Here is a 25,882-nt window from a genome sequence, read left to right on the forward strand (position 1 = left end):
AACTCTTATCGTTCGGAGTGCTACTTTCTTCAGATGTCACACTACTCGCTGACTCGTGTTCTATTGTACGTTGCGAAAAAAAGTATGCCAAATATTAGCCCGTTGACGTATTCCGTCCACCTCCGGCGTAGATCCTCCTCGGTTCGCTAGAAATCCGGTAATGCGCTGGTTACTCCCAGTTGCGCAGTTTGATCTCAGGCGCTTTCTGAGAACCACTGGATCAGACGGGGATAGCACTCGAGAGTTAAGAACGCATAAGGCGCCAACTATCGACGGAAATGATTCGCTAATGAGTCTCGTGAGCGAGCCGAATCATTCGCACCTGACGCGGGTGAAAGTATCATTGTCGATCGCGCGAGCTCGCAAGACGCCGATGACGTTCGCGCGCTCGGCGATCTTGGCTATCCCGGGCGCGTAATCTGCGATCTCAAACCGTTTCATCGACGATCAAATCAATGAGCACAGACACGTCCGCGACGCGCTCGCAAATTTTCTCCGTCTCCCTCCCTTCCTTTCTCTCTCTCTCTCTCTCTCTCTCTCTCTCTCTCTCTCTCTCTCTCTCTCTCTCTCTCTCTCTCTCTCTCTCTCTCTGTCTGTCTGTCTGTCTCTTTCTCTTTCTCTTTCTTTCCCTTCTCAATCTTTCCTTTCGTCGCGCGCGTTTCCCCGGCTCGCCTCGGCCTCTTAAGTAGGTGTACGCAAACGTACGCGTGCGACAGCCGGGCCGCACGGCCGTGATGGCCGTGGCGAGTCTCGTAAATTGCGCCGACGGATAAATTCAGCTGGAATTTTCGCAAGCTGAAATTTATACGCGGTGAAACGCGCCGCCGCCGGGAGATCGGCTCTCCCGCGGAGAGAACGCCTCCTGATTTCGAAACGACACCGCGTGCGCGCGCGGTGTCCGCGAATCGCGGAACGATAATTTAGCCGGCAGCTCCTCGCCTTGGCTACCCGGTGATTTCGGGACACCGCGTGAGTGTGCGCGACGCACGACGTTGCGCGCGGATACACGCCGGAGTCGCGCGAGGTGAGGTCGTTTTTGCCCGGTCAGTTTTTGCGGTGCATAGCCCGCGGTCGTTATTACCGCGCGATTAATGCTAAGCGATTTATGTCGCACGCGCGATTCGCCACGGACGAATTTATAATTCGCGCTCGGTGTTTCTCGGCGAGACGAGGGACCGCCGCCGTGCGAGCGGCGGCTACGTCGAGGGGAAAAGAACCGGCTTCCTCGCATGGTGGATCGTCATCGTCCCCATCGTGCGCTCCACGTGGCAACGCGCGCGCGCGCGATCCAGCCAGTTCATGACGACTGCAGGACTGCAGCTCTGCGCAGTCTGCGCAGGATATCCTACTTTCCCCGTTGCGAGTGCATTACTCCTAGATTACGACTCGCAGACATGCCTCGTGGTCCCCACGAGGCTAAAGATAGCAGCTTATTAACCCATTAGTATGCGCGCCTTCGAACGGATGCCATGCTGCTACTACACGTGTGAGGCCGCCGTCTTATCCGCCGTGTCTCCGCGCGCGGTACTTGACGCGCGGAATATCTAAACTGTCGCTCTATATGTATGACGCCGCTATAGCGTAGCGCCGTTCAGGCTAATACCGTATACTTCCTTTTGAGCCGGCTCTTTCAGCGACTCGTACAAGAGTACGAGATCTTTCGCTCGTTTCCCGTCCGCTCAAAGCCGCGAGTCCTCTCGCTGTGTGCGAATGTGTAATTTTCGCGGTTAGCGACAGTGAGCCAACAGCCGCCGCGCCGGTCGGCAGCCGCTTCTCAAGGACTTTCTCGACGTGATCGTTAGCAGGCACGATCGAATTCGAGCGTCGATCGATGAACGCCGCAGACCCGTCTAGACCCTGGGAGCTGTCCTCGATCTCGTACGAGACTCTCCGCCTCTTTGCGGAGGCACGTCGGCCGCTCGCGCCCCGGCTTGCTGCAAGATGGTTGACGGGCTGTTTACTTAGAAACTCTGCGCCGAAACTCGCGACGAAAGCGGGGAACGAAACTACGAGGAACTCTGTTGAGTTCCTCGTAGTTTCGTTCCCCGCGCGCGCGAGCAAGTTCGAATCCTCGCGACGTTTCGTTGTCGCTTGAAAACTTGTCTCGTTTTCAGCCGAGACATTTATATCGCTCGGTCGGAAATGTGTGACTTTGATATTACGCGACGGACCGACGATTGATCTCGCGGTGAGATCATCCGTCGAGTCGCACTTTAATCGGATTTCCTTTCACGATAACTTCGGGCCTCGGCTCGCCGCCTTTCGTTCGGAATTCTCTCTGGGGCGTCGAGATCGATCCGCGCGAGAAACGGGATTCGCGCGCGCGCGGCGGCTGCTGTACGCATTCGCACTTTCGCGGTCGTGGGAACGCAGCTTTGACGCAGGTTCCCCGATCGGTCGATTGGGGCAGGTCACGATCCGTCCAAATTATTCCTCGCGATCTCTCCTCTCTCTCTCTCTCTCTCTCTCTCTCTCTCTCTCTCTCTCTCTCTCTCTTCCTTCCCCCTTTTTCTCTCGGGTGGCGAACAGCCACTGAAGAGATCAGTTAACAACGGTATTTACGACTCACTTTACGCACAAGACACATCGAGAGAGAGAGAGAGAGAGTCTCCCCCGGTGTCGTAAGAGAGACACATCGGTCCTCGCTCGCGCATTACACGACGTCGCGAATGGCCGGGCAAAGTTGGCCGCTAGTCGGGAAATGCAGTCACGTCGAGTTATACTGCGGCGCGATCCCCGCCCGGTTTTATGTTTTGTCACAAGGTATCGTCGACCGTGTTATTCGCTGTGTGACCGCTCTTGTCACACCACTCGTATCTCGCACACGACGCTCTTCGCGTGCGTTGACGGAACTATCCGCGTTGTTCGTCGCGCCGATCCGCATGAATCCCGTCCTTTTTTTCCGCGGAGCGAACGTCGGGTAACTTGAAGGGAAGGTATGCTCGGCGAGGCGAAAAAAGAAGCATCGTACGTATTAAATAATACAGGCGCGGCTTTGCTGCGCACGGAAAACATTTCATAATGCACTTCCACGTAAACGCCGACAGCATTGGCAACGAAAAAGAGAGAAAAACGGGGCGGAGGGGAGAGAGGTTGCAAAAAGGAGCAGGGACTTGGCAACGCTGACAGTGCTCTTTGGCACACGAGCTCGGCACACGGCTTACGGTGAGAGTGATGCGCGCAGGAAGCTCGAGAGGATTTGGATGTAAATGTGTCGGATATATTCATTTGGACGCGCGTCTCGCGCTCTTTACGCCGCGCGGCAGAGCGGGAGAGTCGCGCGATAAAAGGACGACGGAGAGAGCGCGGGGAGAGACGGAGCCTTCGCTTCCGACAGATGGATTGTCGATAAAGATGACAATCGCGGCACGCGCGTGTTCGCGCTGATTTCAATTACGATTCCCCTCGGCGCTCGATATTAATTCTCATGTTGCGCATATCAGCGTGCGAGATATCAGCCGGCGCTCGGTTGTTATTCCAAGAGGAGTCGATCTTTCGTCCCGCGTTATTACTGCGTCTAACCGCAGCAGTGCAATATCCGCGGATTTTATTCCGACATTTATCGGCCGGACATTGCGCTCCGCATGCGCGTATTTACACGATCGCAATTATTATCGAGCGTCACCCCGCGTCGCGCATCGATCGCGATGCGGTCAACTGCGCACAGTGGACGGCCGGTTAGGTCGAATTAATTACGTTTCCGCGATCGCGGCCGCGCGCCGCAGCTTTCCGACGACGACGAGCTCGGAACGGTGCTCGGTGATGGTTTGCGCGGCCGCGATCGTGTTTGCTTCGTTTCGCCTCGATAAGCAAAAAACTCACCGATGAATAACGACACGCGCTTTTTAACGTCGAATGCGTAAGATTTATTTGTCCCTCGGAATAAAAGTGTCACGGTTCTCTCCGCGGCATAAAAACGCTCCATAAATCGACTTCCGCGATCTGTTCGTCGACGTGTATTAAATTCGCCGGTCGGCTGGCAGCGCCATCGGGATCGATTCACGGAGAGCCGATGTAGCACGTCGTATCGTAAATACGCTCCGCGGTATTCCCACACGGTTAATTTATTAGGAATAGGGATCGCGCCGAAACACACACGAAAAAGAAGAAGAGGGAGAAAAAAAGGAACAAGAAAGAAAACGCGTAATCAGTATCGACGATGAGACGTCTCGCGACGTCTCTCCGATTTCTTTCGCGTTCTTCCTCTATCGGGGATAATTTCCGCCATTACGTTGATCGGCGAGCGAAGCGGAGAACGAGGGGAGCGGGGGGAGGGGGGAATCGACATTCAAATCTCTGTTGCCGAAATTGCACGTTCGACGAGTCAGAAAGCTGCCGCGATATGATTACGCCCTTCCCTCTCAACTCTCCTCCCTCTCCCCCCTCCCCCCCGGCAACGATGGCCGATTCAATTCGCTTTTTCGCTGTTTCAGACGATGCCGAATAGATCGACCGGGCTGTCCAGGTGGCTGCTGCTGGCGGGACTTTTGTGCTGCTCGTCTTGCCAGAGCGTGCCGTCGTTCTTTGAGAATAAAACCGGTAAGCCTCTCCATCCATCCACTCACCCACCCAGCCGACCATCCACCGTCCCGTGTGCCGCTCTGCACACACGTGACGTAATCGCTAGATGTGTCCCGCGGAATATTTCCCAGCGAGTGAATTAGGGCTCGAGGAGGCCGAGGGACCGCACGTGTCTAATGTGGCGGCGTCGCCCGTCTTTCACGTCATTACTTTTGCAGACTTTCGTGAAAAATTCAGTCGCGCGAGAACTCGAGTCCTCGATAAAAGATTTACCGTCTCGTTTCGGCTAGATGGCAGCGCGAGGTAGCAAGTCACGAGGAGACGCGCAGTCACGTCGCCGCTACCCCTCCACGTGGTCTTTTAATAAAAGAAAAATCGAGTTTTTGACATTCGAATTCGAACTAGGAATATCGCGCGTATAATAAAGGAGAAATTGAAAAACGAAAGTATCGGAGATTAAAAGAGACGGAGATCTTTCGGAAGTTCCTTTCGAAAGAGTGGCCGAGAGACACGTTCCGAAGAAAATAACGAGCGCGCTGGTCAAGGTACCATTAATTTACGTCGATGTGCGCACTATGAGGTATACGTGAAGTTCACTTCAACAACTTCTTCTCGTCCAAATGACCCTCAAGAATTATTTGCGATTTTTCTGCGGAACGCAGTCGACCGTATTCACTTCTTCCCGGCGGCCTCGCTATTTTTTGCGCGGTACAAGCGTATCTATCGGATCGCGTCCGAATTCACACGACGTGTGTGAGCACGGTGCAAGAGCCGGCGAGAGCTCTGGCTCTGCGGGTACTTCGATCGTCGTATTGCGGGCAAGGAAGCTGCGGGTAAAAGATCCGGACTGGCACGTCTCGAAGAGCACGACTTTGCGTCGCGACGAGACGCGACGCGACGCTGCGTCCGACGTCCCGCTGAGAATTCGATTTCCCACTTTTCCAAGTGGAAATTGGAAGCTAGGTGGCGACTTGGCGCGAGCCAAGTTAATTGAAGACACATTATCGTGTCCGGGTCAGTTGGTCGCGCGCGCGCCTCTGCCGAAAAAGAAACGTCGATCGATCGATTTGTCGGGGAACGTCCGGCGATCCACCCGTAAAAAGCTCCTCGACTCTTGAGCGTCATTAATGCTCTCGATTCTTCGGCATCCGACGGCGACAGTGACCACTCCCACCCCGTCCTCCTCCGTTTCCGACGCATTGCGGTAGGATCACGTCCGACAAAGTCGGCGAACGTAAGATCAAACTGTCGTCGGAATTTCATCCAACTTGTCGGGCTGTGTGCGCCTCCGAGAGAGACCCACCGGTCCCGTCGATTTATTTATTGTTTCGCCCATTTGCCCGTACGAGACATTTATCTCCACATGGATATGGGAGAAAGTCAATATGTGTAATGGGAGGCAGAAGGAGGCGGAGAGAGAGAGAGAGAGAGAGAGAGAGAGAGAGAGAGAGAGAGAGAGAGAGAGAGAGGGAGAGAGAGAGAGAGAGAGAGAGATGGAGAGACGTCCCTGTGTGTGTGTGTGTGTGTGTGTATGTGTGTGTTGTGCCGCGCCGCACCGCGGTGAGATCTCATTTGATAGGCAAACGAGACGCGCGTATCGACTCGATCGCAACCGTCGACTGTCGTTTCCAAATTAGCTGTCGAATGGCACTAATAATCTCGGTGTCAACCTTGATCAAAATTAGTCGCGCGTCACGCGCGTGCACATGTGCACGCGTCTTTCATGCGTGCGTATCAGTGGGGCGGGTCAGTGGGTCACTCTACTCACTGCTAAAAGACACTCGCGCGCCGATGATACGCGTGCACTCACGCATGTAAGCGCGCCGGGACGTGCGTTCGATTAATTCGCAAGCGCTCTCGCCGCTCGCAAGCGGCACGACGAGATCGGGCCTCTCCGCCTGAAAACGCGATTCATTCACCTTCACGAGTACAAGGTGGAACATTTCCAGACGAATAAAAACGTGCTCTTTTAACAGCATTACGTAAGCGGGCTAGCAAGTTCCGTAAGTTGCATAATGCAACAAGTCCAATTAGAGAGTCGGGCGAAACGCGATTAACGTGGTAAATCTACGTGGCGATAAAAGTCTTTGCCGGTATACGTAAACAACTTTTTACGCAACAACAAGCGTTGCGCAAGTAAACTTGAAACATTATTTTACGGACAAGTTCTTCTCTAAACATCGTCCTGGCTCGTTTGTATAATTAATTCTAAAAGTTCGCATTCTCGTGATTTTATATTTCTGCAGACTTACTCTTTTGAAAATGTAGAAATCCTTCACAGAAATCCTCTACACACACACACACACACACACACACACACACACAGGTCTCTATATTCTCTCCACTTTACGCAGATACGTTTGATGTTTGATGTGATTTCGAAATTTCGCCTCCAAAGTGCAAGTACCAGAATATTTGAGTATCAAATTTAGGGATCGATCGCTCGTGCGAGGGCGTGGTTAGCTAGGATAATCGAATTACCGCGCGGACCATCGCGAGGCTCGCCGAGAGAAAGAGAGCGAGAGAGGGAGAGAGAGCGAGAGAGAGAGAGAGAGAGAGAGAGCGAGAGAGAAGTACGTCGTCCACATAAATAACATAAATTACAATTTTTAATTCGCGACACGTCGGAAGAACGCGCGTCGGGAAGCGACGGCAGCGTCCTAGCGGATTTCTCGCCTCGCCTCGTCTCGTCTCGCGTCCCGCCCCGTCCCGCGCCTCGCCGAGCGTTGTTCTACTTTCAAACGACGCCTGACACAAAAGTGCGAGAAAATAAGCGCGCCGCGCTTTTATCGCGCGCGCTCACAATGGCCAACTTTGCATTTAACGTTCCCCCTTAACCTTTGCATTCCCCCGTCGTCGTCGCCGTCGTCGTCGAATGCGGCTGCGAACGGCTGTGCCCCCGCCGTGTTCCCTCTGTTTCGCGCATCGCGCTCGTTGACCCGCGGCAAAATCCGCGAGGAACATGATTAATCCTCCCGACTGCGCTTTTTCCAGCCTCACCTGGACAAATGCGGCGCCCATTGTTCGGCGCCCGAGTTCGCTTCCGTATAATTGACGCCCGGTCGTTTCTCTCTCGTGCAGCTCGCGCAAGACTTCCCACGAAATCCGGGAATTTCTTCCGGGCTGCCGAGATATTGGGGAGAAAATCTCGGAACAGAGAGAAGAGACGGGAGAGCGCGGAAGGCAGCGGCCGCGCTTGCGCGCTCAGCCGTGCACGATCAGCCAACCGAGACGGAAAATTCACATGCGCCCCGGCACGCTAATTGTGAGCTTTCAAAAGTAAAATACTCGATAACCGCGCGTAAAGGTTGTCGCTCATGTGTGATTTGCCTCATTCAGCTTCGATAAAGGGCTGAGAGCCGCGCGCGTCCGCCGCCACCGCTCATCAATATAAATACAGCGAAAAATCATCATGTTTGCGGATTTTCCGCGTATACAGCGCGCTCGTGTTCCTCGCAATTTCTGCTAAAAGTCCCGGCCATTATGTCGCGTAATATCGCTCGCGCGTGTGCGCACGCGCGCGTGTATTCGATAAGCGAGCCCGATAATATATATATATATATCACTCGGCGCGCAATTGCGGCGAGCGTAGAATAGCGTTGTCGATTCTAATAGGCTGCAACATATGGCACGCTTCTCTCTGCGGCCGCGGCGGCGGCGGGGGAATTAAAAGGGAGAAGATACGACCACGCGCGCGTACATTTTGTACGCTCGATTTCATTCGGCATTGTACCACTTCCCAGCGAAACAAGCGGCACGACCGCGAGAATATGTGTCGCATAAGCGTAATACGAACAAACGAGCGGGAAAATAATCCCACGCGCAGCCGCGACATAAATGCACGCACACAGGCGAAAGTATAATAACGCTTTTGGTGGCTTTATGCATTCGTGCCGCAGCTCTCTCGTTATGCTCGCTTCTCACGCTTTGTTCGAAGTGCCGGGAGAGATTTTGCCACTCTTCTCTTTTTCTCTTTATCTCTCTCTCTCTCTCTCTCTCTCTCTCTCTCTCTCTCTCTCCCTCTCTCCCTCCTTTTCTTTCTCACGCTGCGCTTAGACGTCGGGAGATTTTACGCAATTACGTGCGGAGACAACGGGCTGGCGAGCAATCGCGCGGCTTAGATCGGTGAATTTCCAGCGAGCGAATCTCCGATCGTTCACGCAAAAGTGCCGTGTAAATGCCCGAGCGCGTGTGTGATATCGCGCGAATGAAACGCGCGGCAAACAACGCGGGCAACACGTCGGGCGATGCGATATTAATGTAGAGCTTGTAACGTATCCGATAATTAAATTCGAATGGTTTTATGTAAATCATCGAGCGAAATTGATGCTCGTCCCGCGCGCTCGGCACACGCGTGCACGTCTCTCTCTCTCTCTCTCTCTCTCTCTCTCTCTCTCTCTCGTGAAATTTTAAATTTCGCTCTCCTGGCCCACGTTTATATCACCGCGCTCGCGCTCGGTTTGTTACATTCGCGCGTTACCTCATCTCCCGCTTTGCATCTCGCCGCCTTTCGGCGCCTTCTTCCTCGCGCACTCGCGCAATGATCATTTGCATAATAAGAGGAAACAGCAACCCCGTAACAATCGCCGACATTTTATCTCACCGGGCTCGCTCTCGCCCAGCTGTCGCATTCACGCCCGCGAACCGAAGTCGGTGGCGGATGTAGCGCGAGCGCGCGCGTCACTTCATTTTCCAACAATGACGCGTGAGCCCGGCGCATAAAAGTCCACGGCAGAGAATAACTCGCGTCGCTTTTAGCTCTCTCGCGCTTACATGTGCATTCTCGCATTGCTGAACTTTTCTTTTAGTTCACCCCTCGACCGCCCCGCTGCCCCGCTGCCCCGCCCTTGTGCCCGTCATCTGTATTCTTCGGAGTGCTCTCGCCGAAGCGACGTGACGCCGAGAAGAGCCGCTTTTCCGCGATTGTCGCGGAAATTTTAGGACACGCGACTACGCGCGCGTGCTCTCCCGCTGATTAAAGGGAACGCGAGATTTCGCGCGCGCGCGTGCGGGCGATATGCAGGCAGAAACAGGGACGATCGCAGCGGAAATACGGGCCGGTGGGGATGTCCATTTTCTATGATTCACTGCGCGATGTGCCGATGCGTATTTTTCGGCGGGCAATGCGAGCCGCGACTATAAATCTCGGAAGATAGCCCGGCTGCGCGAGTCCATTACCGCGGCACGACCGGCAACGCTCTTAACCTTAATGAATCTTTGCTCGCTTGTCGACTGGCGGTGCATTTCTCTAGAAAATAGCCTACCGCGCCGCGCTTAAGACCCGCCGAGCCTCGAGGTGGTCTCTCGCTTTTCACAGCGCCATGTCGGACATGTGAAACTCGAAGAAATTGCCGCGGGGGCTGACAGAGTACGAATGCTTTCGCGTGAATTTTAGATACCTGTCGTTTGCTCGTATTACGCAATTCCGTGGCTATTCCGGGACAGTGACGATCACACATCGCTCGATAAATTCGAGTCGAGAGTCATACAACTGCGATTCCTCAATATTGATAAAGATATTACTTTTGCTAAACTAATTACGATTTATAAATTTCCAACATCTATCGCTTAAGTTTCCATCACGCGCAGTCTGTGGATATTCTGGGATATTAAGAGTCACGCGACGGTTAGGTCAGGTATATTTATCGACAAGTTATTCATCAATTATTTAAAAAACAACAATGTATCGGAGCTGCTGCCACCGCCACGCAAAAGAGGGAGCGCAAAAGAGTCGCTCGCACACAGGGGCAAACCCTAGAGACGACCCTACGACTCGGCGAAACAGAATTCGACCGAGCAAGGCTACGATAATTTGGCGTCACGCATCCGCCGTAACGGCGACAAGACGAAGAATCAGCGGAGGAAGAATCGAGAGACTCTCGCGCGTCTAGTTTACGCTTTCCGGCGGAGATCCGATCGAAAATCCTCGCCCGTAATATAGCCCGAGAAATTACTTAGGCCGTCACCTGTCCCCCGTTTGAAATATGCCCGCGCAAAACTGCGGAGGTCGCAGATATCCGACTGTGCATTATGCAGGCCGGTAATACGAGAGAGTGAGAGAAAGACGGAGGAGGAGGGCGTGCACGAGGCGGAAGAGATCTGACCATGCCGTGTCGCGCGCGCGTATATTCGCCGAGGCGTGACACGTGTATTTATGCGACATGACTCGGCCGCCGGCGGCTGCAGGCTGCCGTCGCTACCGCGCGGAACATTCAGACATCGTCGGCATCGTCGTCGTCGTCGTCCCGACGACGCAACGCTCGTCGTTCGTACGTCGTAATGAGGCACCGGACGCCGCGGCGAAATAACACAGCGCGGTGATACTCCTCCGACTCCCCCGACGAGGCGCGAGGTTGTGATTAACGGTGACGACGTTGTTGATCGTCGTCCCGCGCGCTCCCTTCGTCCTTGTCATCGTTGTCATCATCATCATTCCGAGATTGGATAACGTCGCACGGGGGTCGAAGTAGTTTCCGTAGGACATTACACTTCGTGGCTCGAGCGAGCATACCGCGTATCATACGGAGCGAAGCGTTCGGCGCTCCAGCGCGAATTTTGTCAAACATTAATGTGGATTCATCAAGCGGTGATCTCTGAATCATTCGTTATTTGTTCGCTTATGTATATTTTGAAAATCCCGCCACTCCTTGTCGTTCCTTGTCGTAAAATCAGGACGAGCTATCGTGGAAAACTGGCGGTGACACTGCGCTGGACGCTTTTCTATCGTATTCGCGGGTCAATTTCCGCGCCCGTCTCGACTCGCGTATTCTTGCTCCTTGAATTAGAGCTGTCGAAGGTTCGCATAAAATGCACATGTCGCGCCCGCTAACCGCCACCACTCCGGCGGGGTGCGCGGGGATTTTCGCAGCCGTTTCAAAAGTTGCCGGGACGCTGCTGCTACATCCGTCTCGATTACGAGACTGCGAGATTTCTCTCCGTCGGAGCTTTCTGGCTCTCGAGATGTCAGTGGCACTTCCGTCAGCATTATGTATCGCCGCGGCGCGGCGCGGCGCGGCGCGGCGCAGCGCATAGCTACGCTGCACCTGCGGCACCGGGTGCTTTAATGCCTGACGTCTACCGCGTTTACGGCGGCGCGCTCGGCCGCGGTAGAGATAGAAACGTCGATTGCCTCGATAATGCCGGCAGAGAGAAAACGTGTACTCTCGAGCGGCCATTATCGGGACGTTTTCTCATGAGATATTGGGCGTACACGCGCGAACGCGAGTAAGTGAAGTGGAGTGTCTTCTTGGGTATCCGCGTCCACGTATAAGCTTGAAATCTTCCGTCGCGTCGTCGTGCGTAACACGTCCGCGAGTAACGTCCGCGAACGGCCGCGGCCAATTACGGTAACATTACGCGCTCAGCTTCACGAGACTGGGAATTAGACGAAAAGTTCGTCATTATATTGTTTTACGGCCCAACAACCACTTGCGCGCGCGAGCGCGCGAACGCTCGGCTTCGCGCGGCGCGCAGCGCTGCCTATGTCAAGCACACGCAGCGAGAAACCGACAAATCACGTGGCTAATGTGAACGACGTCATTCCGCGTGTTCCTGATATATCAGAGCGACCGCGTTCAGCACGTTCGGCACGACGACCGCTCGATTTCTCTCGACACATGTTGTTCCGCGGGGCTGCGCGAATCCGCGTTCGCGGACGGGCCTTTTCGCTCGTTCCTGCACGGCGACCCGTGCAGCCGCGACGACCGACGAGCGTGCGCGGACGTCTCGCGAAGGACGCAGGAAAATTCCGGAAAATCACTCGATGGGAAACCCGAGAAAGTCTCCGCGCGCGAGAATTATCCGCTCGCGACGTTATTCTCATAAATCGCGCACGAAGGCGGATCAGCTCGGCGAGAACGCTCGCTGTGCTGTGCGAACGGCAATCACGCTCTCGTGATGATAACCGATCGTTATAGGCGTAGTGTACCGTGACCGTGAGCGATGTGTCTCACTTAACCCTCCGGTAGGCGCGTCTTTCTGGCGTCGATTCTTCTCGTAAATTTAATTATAAAACGCGCAACGTATACGCAGACACGCTACCGAGCTAAGAGAAATCACGGCTGCGAATATTCTTGAGAGATCGCGGGAGGTTATTAATGTTCCGCGTGTAATGACGCGCCGGGCGAATATCTTTCTCGATTTCCGCCCCGATATCGGATCCACCGGATCAGGACCACCGGATCATCCCCCCGGTTTACTACGCGTTAACATAATTTCAATAGAATTCGGATCGACGAGCGATTACCCGCGTTAACCCGTTCCCAATTAATAAACTTTCGCCACCACTCGAGTCTATTCAAAATGGAAAAATGACAAAGTGTCCAAGATATGTATAATGTTTCCACGATGCACGGATGTGTGATGAAAATATCGCTTCGCTTGCCTCCGTCCCCGCTGAGGAATTGGAAACTTGAGCTGTGAAATTGAAACTAGTCAGATATTCCGCTTATCGGAGGGTTAATGAACCGCGTGGCCCCCCTTTCGGAAAAGGAGAGACGCTTCTACCTGCTCTTCGGATTTCGTTAAGCGAGAGACTCGCTTCCCCCTCGTTCCCTCGCTCCTGCTAGAGCTCTCCTCATGTGCGCGCGCTCATTCCGCGGGGATGGGTTCGTGCCCGCCACGTCGCTGTAACCCCGCCGAGATACGACACGACGTGAATTGCAACTTCGTAACAGGATCCTCCTCCGTCTTGTCGCAACGCACGGGGCAGCGGATGTGGGGATACGGGGTGGACTACTTAACGTTATCATCTTGGGTGCCGTTGCTTCGCGTCGCGCAAGCGAACGTTGGGAAAATTAACGTGGCGCGTTCGTCGGACGTTTTTCGGCGGGGTTATTCTCGGGGATATCTCGCGCCGTGACAGATGAGAGAGACGTTCGCTGCTCGCAGAGACCTCGATAGAAATTGCTTCCGAAAATTTGCACCCAATTGTTCCGCTCGATTCCTCGCGATTGCAATCGAATCGTGAAACGACGTCTGTGTGTGCGTGTGCGTGTGCATGTGCGTGTGTGTGTGTGTGTGTGTGGAGAAACGTCCCTTCGTATCTTTAAACGGGACAGGCGGGTACGCGCCGCCAGCAGCACGCGAAAAGAGAAATTTACTAATCTGATGTCTTCGACGGTTTAACATTGAACGTTCCCGAGGAACAGGTAATTTCAGATAGCGCAGATTGAAAGCATCGTCCGCGCGCGAATTTTACGGCCGTTCTCCGTGGCGAGATCACCGGGCGATGAGAGGCGGCATACGTATCGCACAACGGGGCGGTATCGAGTGCTGCTTCGCCATGTAGAGCCTGGCTTGACGATGACGTTAAACGAAAGTACGGCCACGTAGACGCGCTCGCTGTTACGCGAGATATCGCGTATTCACGGGACGTGTGAATTTATACGACGACTATCCGCGAGCGCGCGCGAGCGCGCGCGAGAGCGCGTCCGTCGATTCTCTCTCATCGAATCGTCGGCGCACCGCGGCGCACCTCGCGGCATCTCTCGCGTGTATACACGCAGCGACCCATAAATTCGCGCAGCCTAGAGAATCGTGACGCTAGTGATGCCGGTAAAGGATAAATCAATCGGGACGCGTAAGCGCGAGCGAGCGAGCGTTATAACGAAATTAAGAACAATTAATCACGACGACGGGCCACATTATTCAATGTATCAAGTTCTCGTTTTACTCGCCGATTCGAGTCGCAATTGACGCGACTCTCTCTCTATCGCCGCGGTCCTCCTCGCGTCACCTGCGCGCCCTGTGACCCGAGGCCGGAGTTTCTCGCCGTCGTTGACCCGCGATGAATCCCGCCGGCTTTAATCGGTCACGACGACCCCTCGAAATTTCTGTTCGCAGGCCAGAACTTCAGCCGGTCGCGGGTGTTCTCGCCCCGGATAGACTACGACGAGTGGACGCCGCTGGGCCGCGGCGACCCGCTCAAGAACAACCCGACCTTCGACTATGTGCCGCCCGTTCTCGACAGGGTGCAGTACTGGCTGAACTCGCACACCACCGAACCCTCGTCGAAGCGCGACATTCTCGTGCTGGGCGTCACCGCGAAGAAGACCAGCCCGAAGATACCCGAACAGTACTTCCAGTTCATGGATAGCCCGAAGTTCACACGAACCAGCCAAGATGCGCCGTACAGGAACGAGTTCACTGGCAGCAGCGGCGCTGAGCCGCCCAAGGTCGTGCGTAACACCAGCTTCAGGAACGGTTTGATGGACTACAGGAATCAGAACCGATTACCGCCGAGCTACTACCCCAGTTCGTACTACAATCAGAAGATGAAGCCGTACACCATGATGATGCCGCCGCCGATGATCCAGAAAGCCGAGACGTCCACTAGCTACAACGTCGGCTTGTCCAAGGATAAGGTAATCGGTTACGCGGATACATCTCAGCCGTTCAGCACGCAAACGGAGGAGGGACCACTCCTGCAGGACGCCGCTCAGTATCACGGAACGCCCTCCAAGGATTACGGACACTACTCTTCTGTGCCCTCGTCAAAGCCGTACTCCACTTCGAAGACGTTGCCGAACAAGGCTGTCGCGGTATCCCAAGCGGAGACCGTCAAGAGCGTCTATACACCGACCGCGTCGCAAAGCACGAGGTCGAGGTACGAGGCGACCACCGCGCCGTCCGTATCCTTCGAGAAGTCCAACCTGATCTATCAGTCCACGCAAACTCTGACCGGCGGGTGGCTCGGCAATAACGGACCCACCTCTTCGTCGTCCACCGGCTTCCCGGACGTCAGCCAGGTCACATGGCAGACCTCGGATTATCCCAGAGACCATTACGAAGCTGATTACCACGCGGCGGCGGCGGCGTCGAGCAATCATGAGGTCATCATCGGGCAGAACGCGAACATCATCGTGGACGGTAACAACAACGAGAACGAGGAGGTCGTGGTGGGTCAGAAGGAAATCAACACCGATGCGACGTCCTCGACGTCGGAGAGCGTCGCGCAGAGCTCCACTGTCTCGTCCACCACTATTACGGACTCCACCGGCCAAGAAGAGGAGCAAGAGCAGGCGGAGGAAGCCGTGACCGAGACGCAAAAGATGCACATCGTCTTGGCCAACTCGCCGTCCACTATGGCGAACCTGGAAACACACAAGGCGAAGAAAGGTCCCGTCACTGTGGTGATGCCGACCAACTACGTGGACAAGAACCTCTCCTCGAGTTCGTCCGACCCGCCAACGACGCTCAACAATGCATTGGGCAATCCCATCACGTCTGAGATGACGAAGACGACGAATCAGGCGCCGAAAACGCAAGCACAACTGACGAGGAACGCGGTGACGAGCTCACCGATCACCGAGACTCGCCCCTCCGCCACCTCAACTATACTGAACAAAATGCTACCACCCTCTCAGCTGCCTCATCAGTCGCTGCATCCACCTTCCGCCCCGATTCAGCCCCCCAGGCACGTGAGCAACCCTATGCACATGTTCGTACTTCCGCAAGCGAGCTCTCAATCCATGATGCACTCTCAAGCCAGGCCGAATTACGCCACGATGCACTTCCTCGGTAGCATGCATCCAGGCTCCCAACCGCCTTCATCGATGTCCCACATGTCGCCTCCTATGGCGCACATGCACCCGCCACCCATGAAGACCATGATGGGACCTCCGCCGAGCATGGAAACTCACCAGAGACCTCCACAGCCGTTCCCCGTGACGTTCACCAGCCCGCCGCCGACGTCAACCATGAGTATGCAGACTACCGAGTCCGAGTCCGAGTCCGAGCAGTCGGCCGACCATCGACCCTCCCGATTGCTCGCGACGATCATAAATTCAATGACCACCTCGGTACCCTTCACGCCGACCATGGTTTCGTCGACCGTGGAATACTACACGTCCACCGTGGATACCGACCACCAGGAGAGCACGAGACCCCCCAGTCAGACGCCATTGGTGAAGATCCTCAGCACTGAGGAGACCTCCAAGAGCAGCCCGACGTTCGCGTCCTCGTCGATTACCCCTCCGCGAACCACGACCGCCCCCAGCCTGACCACCGACCCGATCTTCTCGCACTACAAACAGCCGGACAAGCCGATCAGCGGCCCGATGTATCATATAATTCAAGGTCACTCGAAGGTGAAGACTTACCGGCCCACGGTGAAGAAGCATATCTTGCCGTTCGAGAACAACGAAGTCGTGGAAAACATGACGGAGCGACAGCTGTCCAAGTTGGAGCAGCTGATTTGGCAAAACACGAAAAACGGCGCCGTCGACCCGGCCGCCGAGAAGAGGAAGCTAGAGGAGAAAGCCCGTGCCGAGAAGCGCGCGTTCTCGCCGCAACACGACAGCCTCATGAGCCTCGTCGAGAGCGGCTTGGAAGGTTTCACCGTGTCGCCCTCGAGCGACACGGTGACGGAGGACGAGCGTCGCGCCAACTCGGTCACGAGCGTTGAGATCAATTAAGAAGGATCCGCCGTTTTGCGACAGCAGTTCTCCTAGAAGGACCAAGCTTCTCTCGGCGGGCGGATCGTGGTAGGAGGACGACGACGACACCTGCGCGCGCGGGCTCCCCTGCGTCGCGACGGCGCGGCTGAACGCGGCAGCCGACGCCGCGTTCTCCGTCAGTAGGGGTGAAAAAGCTACTTAGGGATGAAATCGACTTATTCGTTGCTACGCGCGGCCCACGCTCTGCGAGTCGTTGGGTGAAAATCGACAGCCGAAAGTCACACACAGGCCGCCGGTGGTCGGCGCGAGTTGGGCATGGAAAAAGTCCCCGTGGCCTGATCTCTCACGCAACTTTTTCCAACGTGAGAGCTACCTGGGAGACGAGAGCGTAAACACGTTTAACACGCGCGAACGGCGAACGAGGCGCGCCGAATTTTACGCGGTCTCGCTTCATCGATTTTTCGTTCCGCCCTCATCGTTCCGTGATACTCTGAGTGCCTGCTCTTTATGTACATTTCCGTTTTTATTCCGCTTTTATTTTTACGCACACACATCGCGCTCCCATCCATCGCGGACAAACCCCCTCCGAGCGATACGGCGACGTCCGCTGTAGATCAACCAGCTTAAAAGCGCCGCGAAGTGCGCATGAAAACCGGGAGACATGTTTGTCGTGTCAATAATTTATTTGCTACATCGAGACACACGACCCGATGTGCTTGGTCACGCTCATTTACGTACCATTATTATGATCGTTACATCGATGCATATTTTATTATTATCATGAATAATTTAATCCGCAGATCGTTCATTATTTATTTCGCTTAATGTAGGTTGTTCTCTCGTTTAATTTAATTTATTACACGTATCCGTACGTGCCCTGCGTGCCCTGAACGGTCACTCGCGACAGTTCGATCGGCAACGAGACTAGAATCGTGCGGCAGATCGAGGCGAGAGATCCGAGACAATTAGCGGCGCAATGAACGACACTTCTTGGTACTTTTCAGACTCTGCGTCTCGTGACGCATCGATGCGGACTGGTCGCGAATTTGCGCGCACGCAAATCCACGCGATGAGATCGTCCCGGCGAGATCTGACGTGGACCTTTGTCGCGAGATGAACAAATCCCCGCATCCCCCCCGGATAAAATCGCGTCACACGTGTCGCCCACGTGTGCTCGCGTGCACGCGAATTTGTGGCCATCTCGTAGTCTCTCGCGGTCGCACGCATGGAAAGATCACTTTCGTAGCGGTAATCTCGGTGTGATCGTCGCGCCCACATTTATTGTTTTCATTGTGTTCACATTCGAGATCAATGATTGTCATTGGCGGTGGTAAAAAAAAAAAAAGAAGAAGAAAAAAAAAGAGAGAAGAGAAAAATAGGAGGAAAAATATTCTGTGAGAGTATATCCTATGAAAAAAAGATATCGTGAAGAAAAAAAGAAAAAGAGAAAAAAAAACAGATACTCTCTCGCTGCCACCATAATAGAGGCTCAACCAGGCGGTTCTCCGTGTCCTGCCACGCTTTCATCCACGATGAGAAAAGCGCGCCAATTTCATATGTGCCAGTATACATAACATTACGTACGTATATACGTGAATATGCAAAAGGCGTAATTATATATACGTGTTACACGCGTGTCTGCGCGGACTAAGCGATCGCTCGGCGATTCGGATCGCGCTGCACGACCCGTTCGTCGCGTCCGCGGCGATAGTTATCGCGGGTGAATCATCGGTGCATATTCGGTGCGTTTCACTCGTGCACTCGTCACGACGTCACTCGAATCGCCCGTGCGCTTTCCTTCGCGACTCAAGTATCGAACGAACTCTCGGTCACGGTTGTCGCCGAGCGATTTTATTTATCCCGTCTCGGATCTGCGCGGCGGACCGGTCCGGACGATCGTTTGATCGTGACGCAGACGCGAAGCTTACGTGCTATACGCATAAAACAATATTATTTATTGTACGACATAGTTGAGTGCGGGAGAAGTACAGGATGTCTCAGAAGTCGCGAGCTCTCCTCGGCGAATTTCAGGCTGGCTTGCGCTTCAGCTAAAGCTCGCAAGCTTTCGGCTTGCCGAAAAAGAATCGGTGCCATTCGTTGCGATCTTGCAAAATCTTCCACCCGGAAACGGTTCCGCAATTTTGCGTCTTGATTAACATCGGTCTTTCGGTGAAATCAATTTCTCGTGATATTAACAGAACGGGAACGAATCCGAGTTTGAAATTTGGGTTCGCTTATTAACTCTGCAAACTTCGTCAAACTTGAACGACTAGAGAATCTTGAGGTACGTACGGAGAGTTGTCTGAGTTGTCGCGCATGTCGTACGCAGGTAGATTTTATCAAACTGAGCGGAAAAGCCTGTTTCGTAGATAATTATGTGAAATTTCACATTATTAATAAAAGAAGAAATTGGCGATAGGTTCCTCTAAAATGGAATCTCACCGAGAATGTTTCAATCAAATGACAGTTTCTCGGCGACGAGAAACGGCGCGCGGTGCGTGATACTGGACAGTGGAGGCGTAAATTATAATATTGTCCAGCATTACATTCCCGCGCGCGGTGTTGCGACAAAATTGTCGATTGATTCAGACGGTGATTGATTGGATCTTCGACGGGATGCCATTTTAGGCGAGCTCATCCCATCACATTATGCGCAGACTGTAGTTGAGCAAGGTTTTTGCTGAATATTATATATTATTTATATTTTTTTATTTATACTATATTTATTTATCTTTATTTATTTATCCTTATTTATTTATTTATCTTATTACAGCTTACCTTTTGGATAAAGGTTAAGTGCGAGTAGAATGTTGAGGTAATCAAATATTAAATAACTTTTGAATAATTGCTTCTTTAGCGTAGGAAGAACAGCAATTTACGAGCATTTGCAGCATCACGGTAGGACAATAGTGTTACACTTGGAGGTTCTCTATTGATCCTTCAAGTTGGCCAATATTTGCGGGATTAATGTGAGGAGCCAAAATTTCAACTCGAGACGCAACATCACCGTATTACATGTACACTTGCGAAGTACAACTTGCTAAAATTTCCCGATCGATACGCCGCTATGACGAGGCGAATTCATATATTTATTACATACCGCTCGCAAAGTAGGGCTTCCGGCGTCTTCTGAGATGTCCTACGCACGTATGATGGTTGTAGATGTAATTTATGAAGTTGAATGTTAAGAGTAGACTTTTCTTTAGTGTCGTATTTATTGCGCTAGATGTAGGTCGAAGAAACGGAAAGTCTCAAATGCGGTAAAGATTAAAGCAAAAGAGCAGCCTTTGTGTGTGTTTGTTTTCTCTTCATTTTGCGCGCGATTGTGCTCGTTTCTCGACTTGTATCGACACACGAAGATGCGCTCGCGAGAGGAGGATTCGTGTCACGCCTAAGTTTACACCAATCTGCCGCTCGATGCTCGACTCTCGAGGCTTTCCGTTCTCAATCGAATCTCCGGTTTATCCATTACGATCTGCTCATTTATCGCATACATTGCCGCGTCCCATAGGACTTACTACTTACGTTTACCGCAACACCGATCGACAGCACCGGAATCTCCCGAATATCGTTGTTCTCACGTAGCCGTCTGCCGTGGCAGTCCAATTTCCGACACGCTCCCCGGGCCTCGCGGATCTCGCTATGTCGAACGACGTTCGCGAGACGCGAAGGAGCATCCGCGAGTGTTTGTTCGCGATTTATCGAGGTGAGATCGACGCGGCTCTGCCCATCTGCCCGTCGTATCCGTCGTTCCGCGGACTCGCGAAGCGGACGGACGGTCCTCGATTCGCGTGCTTCCGCAACGCTCTCTGTAAGGCGAATCGCCCGCACACATCCACTTCCACTTATAGGCGCGCCGATGTGAAACTTACATTAACACTAGTCTTACACTCTACCAGTTACCAAACATATCGCGTACGTACTAACACACAGATCACCGACCGCATCACGATCCCCCCCCCCCCCTACTTGCTCGTAGCGATCGTAATTAGGCGTGTAGTCGCGACACTCGCAGTGTTACGCGCGCATCCACACGGCAATATACTATATAAATATACTCACGCATACACATGAGATATATACATAGATATATATTATACGTATAATGCATATAAACATATATTATACGCATACGTATTTATATATAAATCAATTCTACGTACCCGGCGATGTGAGGGAGAAAAAGAGGCGGCAGAGAGAGCAGAGAAAAAGAAAAAAAAAAACAGAGAAAGAGAGAGGCGATAGAGATGGAGCATCGCCGCATCGCGCAATCACATTTTACGCACTCGGCGTTACGTTCGCACGCGCGTCGCCTGACCGCGCGCGCGCGCGCGCGCGCATTAAGTTTACGTATGATAAATTGTACCTGACGGTCACGCGTTCTGTTGATTCTTCTGTTTTATTAATAAAGTATCTTATTATCGAGCCGAGGCGTCTCCCGACCCGCCTTTGGTCCATCCGTGCGCTCCTCTACCTCTCAATCTCGAAAGAAGACAACGGCGGTGCACGAGGAGGAAAAGAAGAGAGCGACCTAATCGCGTTATCAAGGCGTTATCGACACGACTGTTGTGTAATTATTAAAATGTAATAATCTTGCCAACCCATTGTTGCGAGCGATCAGCGCACAACTATCGTTGTCATCCCCCATTATATGCTCATCGAGCGGGTCTGGTGTGCGTATACACACACACACACGCGCGCGCGCGCGCGCACGCAGCAGTCGTAAATTACGTCGGGACTTTGACGCTCCGCGATTCTAACGGGATGCAGCCGTCAAAGGGAGCCGAGGCATAGACAAGCGCACGAGACGCGTTCAGGGTCGGCCGTTGACGACGATGAAGTTATACCGATAACGATCTTACGGTACCGCGGAAGATCATAAATTTCGCGCGACGCCGACGCGAGTGCATCGAGCAGGCTCGTTAAAAGCGCTGTTTAAAAGCGACCATTAAAATCGTAACAAATCGTCGGATCTCCTGTGTGTCGCCGCGCTTCGCTTCGCGAGAGCGCGCGGAAGCCGTTTCACCCTCGCGGCCTTCCGCCTCGGCGGCCTCCGTTGCGGACGCGTAAGTGCGCGCGATCGTTATCAATTATGGCCGCGACAGGGCACACGCGTGTTCCTCTCCTTCGTCCGGCGTGCGCCGCCGTTGCGCTTTCTAATCCGCGCCGTAGTCGCGCGGTGCGCCCGCGCAAAAAAAAAGGATGCAGGAGCGAGGATCGCGCGACGGGTCGAGACGGAGAGATCGAGATATGCTGAGCAAACACGATTGAACGGTAATCGGTAATTAATACGGGCAGGTCTTTTGCGCGACAAAGCGTCACGCGGCCTGTATAAACTCGCGCGTCGCGCTCGTTTGTTCCGATTATCCTTAATCGACGCGGCCAAACTGGCTACACGCACGCACACGCACACGCGCGAATGACAAATTTCCCGTGCGCGGACTGATTGCGCTTGCAGTTTCGCACGCACGCGCGCGCGCGCAATGTTTGCGGTCCCGTAAATTCCGCCGATTATTAGCTGCCGCGCGCCTGCCTGATTTACGACGCCGGATCACTCGATCGCGCCATTTCACGCGAGTTTCATATCAAAGTGGGCCTCTTTGATACAAATCGGCCGGCCGCTATTACGTGACGAATTGGTTACACGTGCCCGCGTCCAGTCCCGTGCAACTTGATTGCGGGTTCAAATCCGGACGCGCGCTTTGCTCCGTTGCTCGCCAAGGAGCAGACGTATTTACCTGCGACCTCGTCGCCGAGAATAAAAATCGCTCCCTCCCCCCCTCCCCTTTAGATTATAATCCCGGCTGGATGGACAAGCGAATGCAAGATGGGAACGTTCGAATCGATAGCGAATGAAATGTACGACCCTCTCCCAATACCGACAGGCGAGAGAGAGAGAGAGAGAGAGAGAGAGAGAGAGAGAGAGAGAAAGAGAGAGAGAGCCTTCGTCTCTAATAAAGATAAATAAATGCGCATAGAAGCAACGCGCGAGAGGCAGGCGCAGGACGATGTCCTGAATCGACCGTGAGTCTGCCGTCGAGGATGCACGAGCCTGAAAACGCCAATCACGATCACGTGCGAGGATCAACGAGGAGCTCGGAGGCTGTCACCCCGTCGGTCTAAACAAATGTTTCATTGTTCGTCCGTCCGTCATTTAATTACACTTGCGCGAGAGCGAACTAACGGACGCGGCTAGCGGGAGCGGCGAGGAGCGAGGGGGAGGAAGGCAGGCAGGCAGGCGAGGATCAGAAATGTCGCCGAGGTCGACGGCGAACGAACCCAGGTCCGGCTGAGTGCGTCCGGGGACGCGCGGAAGGCGGGTAGATCGGGACGCATCGAAAGCACGAATTTAAGGTTAATTTATAGCGTAATTTAGTTTCAATGTCGGTAGCATAAATCTCTGGCGGAGGACAGGGGCCCGGGGCCCACGGGAAAAAAGCCGGCGAGATAAAGGGCCCAGGGTACGAAGGGGGGAGGAGGAGGAGGGCCGCACCGGTACCTCTCTCGCCTACCCGTCCGCCGTCTCTTGCCTCGTCCTGCCTCTCCTCTCCTCTCCTCTCGTCGCCTCTTCTCTTCACTCGTCTCCTCTCCGTCGTTCTTGCGCGCGAGCCTTCTCTTCATCGCGCGTTCCGACGTTTTATAGATGATTCGCGGACGAGAGTAATTGGCGGCGATTAATGGCCGGGACCAGATCGCGCGTTCTAGGTTCGCGGGCGACGTAGACTCGGTCGATCGTTTCGAAACGAGAGCGATCTCCGGGCGAGAAAATTTCGAGCGGCAGCGGCCGATCGAAATCAGGGGGGTGACGGTGATTTTTCTAATGAATAATACATGGCCGACGTGAGAGAGCGCGCGCGCGTACGTGTGCGCGTGTGTTTGCGTGCGTGGACCGTGTACTTGCGTTTTTTGCCCGCGACAACGTAATTTGTCAGACGATCGCCGCGACCGACGCTCGATTTATCCGCGAAGGAAGATCGATAAGTCCGCTTTTTATTGTCACGCTTTCGGAATGAGGAAACTCGAGTCGGTCGACATTTTTTCTCGCCGGTAATAGGATTTCCACCTGCTGCTTTGTCTCGTTCGTTTTTCCTTCCTCTCCTCTCCTCTTCTTTTTTCTTTCTTTTTGCAACGAGCACCCTCTTCACGTCGAGCAACGCGACCGATCGGATTTTCGAGCGAGCGATATTGCAAGTTAATGGCTAGTTTAAATTACCGTTTGCTACAATTAACTGCGATACCGTCGAGATTATTTTCGATCGAGTGATTTATGCGGAGGGAGGCAGCGGGAGCCGCGTGGATTTTGCACAGAGCGGTTTGAAATGTAGAGAGAACGCGCGTCTGCGTGGAGAGCGAAATTTATGCGATCAGTGTCAGTGTCAGTCGTTGGAAAGTCTCGTATATTTCAATAGACACGTCTGTATGTGGAAACCTCGGGTAAGAATCGACGATTCTTGTTAGTCGAAGAGAGAAGTCCGTCCGCACAGGCACAGGGACGAAACATAATCGCGCAGTAAAGCATTTGAGACACGAACCGCGATCGATGTGACACCGGTATTTCGTGTAATTGCGCGCGGCTTTCCCGCTCGGGTCGTATCCGCGGAAAATTATGTCAAACGATTCTTCCGCTCGCGTGGCCCACTGCCGCGTAACTCTTACGCCTGCACAAAGCCGCTTTCGTAGTAGAATTGTAATACCCAACCGCGCTACCTGCATATAATGCCTCTACCTAAACTGTATAATCTCCTTTCCCGCCCCCCCTCCCTCTCCCTCTTTCTCTTGCGCGGGCGCGCGCGGGGCAAGTCTCAAGAGCGAAAGCCGATACTTCGTGGCCGATACAACGCGAACGACCCTCGTCGTCCTCCTCGCGAGATATCGACTCGTCCTCCGGGGAGTAGTCCTGTAAGCAGCGCGACCGTCAATAAAATATGAAGTAATACGACGACGGCTATTCAAGCGACTCGGCAAACGCTCGCGCGTCGCCGGTAAGTAAGCGGGGAAATTAATCATCGAAGTAAGCGGTTTAGGATTCGTGAAATTGTCGTCTTCGTGGATGTCGTACGCTTCTAAAGTAACACCGGGGATTCAAGCAGACGTAGCCGCGCCGCCGTGGCTGCCTCTGTAGCCGCCGTCGCCGTCGCCGCCGCTCGAGATTAATCGATGAAGCTTCGAAAGAGGGTGTTTCCTGTCAGGCTGAAAAATTACGTGATTAACGAGAAAAATGTTCCTGCAACAAAGTTCCCCGTAAAAAGGGACAGAGGACTGTGCACCGCTATCTCACCTTCTCCGTCACCCCTTCCTCCTTTCCTGCATTAATATTTCTAAAGTATCCTCGGACAAGCGGGCGGCCGTTAACCGTATAGTCGCAAACTCGAAGAATATCGCGAAAGAGTAATACGGCTCGTTTCGATCGTCCCCTCGGCCCCGGCTCTCTTCAGCTTCCCCGCGGAAGAAAAAAGATACGGTATCACTCGGGATGAGAGAGATAGCCGCGATCGTCGTATGAGAGAGATGCAAGTCGGCAAGTCGATGATCCTAGCCGGTATATCCTCGGATCGGACTGACAATTTCAAAATTCCCGAGGTTTCACCGAGGCGGACACGCGAGAAAGAATATACTCCTGCCGCAGCTTGGATTATTTATCTATACGTAGTGCATATATCTCTACCGCGGAATAAGACAGAATACGGGGCTGGCTTTTCTCTCGACCTTTGCGCATTATGCTTGTCCGTCAACATGTTAAAATCCTCGCAGCGCGCGTATCGTTGCCGTCGGAAATGACGTCTCATGGCATCCGACTGAAAGTGCCGGCGAAACAAAGTTGAGGCAAAATGGCACGGCCAAGAAAGAGAGAAAGAGCGGCAGGGGCTGGTGGGGGAGGGAGGCAGATGAGAGAAAAGTCCATGGAGGACAGCACCGCTATCTCGTTTCTCTCCTGCTTCTCCTCCTCCTCCTCCTCCTCCTCC

The 25,882-nt window shown here is 53.6% G+C and overlaps 1 protein-coding gene across 1 annotated transcript in view; it reads left to right on the plus strand.

Moving 5' to 3' along the window:
• The window catches only part of LOC105188765 (mucin-4), a 45,628-nt gene extending 26,230 nt beyond the window's left edge, over window positions 1-19,398 (plus strand). The window contains exons 2-3 of the mRNA XM_011150397.3: window positions 4,434-4,539; window positions 14,365-19,398. Coding sequence (XP_011148699.1) covers window positions 4,437-4,539; window positions 14,365-16,937 — 2,676 coding nt within the window. The 5' untranslated portion in view covers window positions 4,434-4,436 and the 3' untranslated portion in view covers window positions 16,938-19,398. The remainder of the gene's footprint in view (window positions 1-4,433; window positions 4,540-14,364) is intronic.
• The last annotated feature ends 6,484 nt before the right edge of the window (window positions 19,399-25,882 follow it).

This window comes from Harpegnathos saltator, unplaced genomic scaffold (genome assembly GCF_003227715.2).
Source record: "Harpegnathos saltator strain DR-91 unplaced genomic scaffold, Hsal_v8.6 scaffold37, whole genome shotgun sequence".
NCBI lineage: Eukaryota > Metazoa > Arthropoda > Insecta > Hymenoptera > Formicidae > Harpegnathos > Harpegnathos saltator.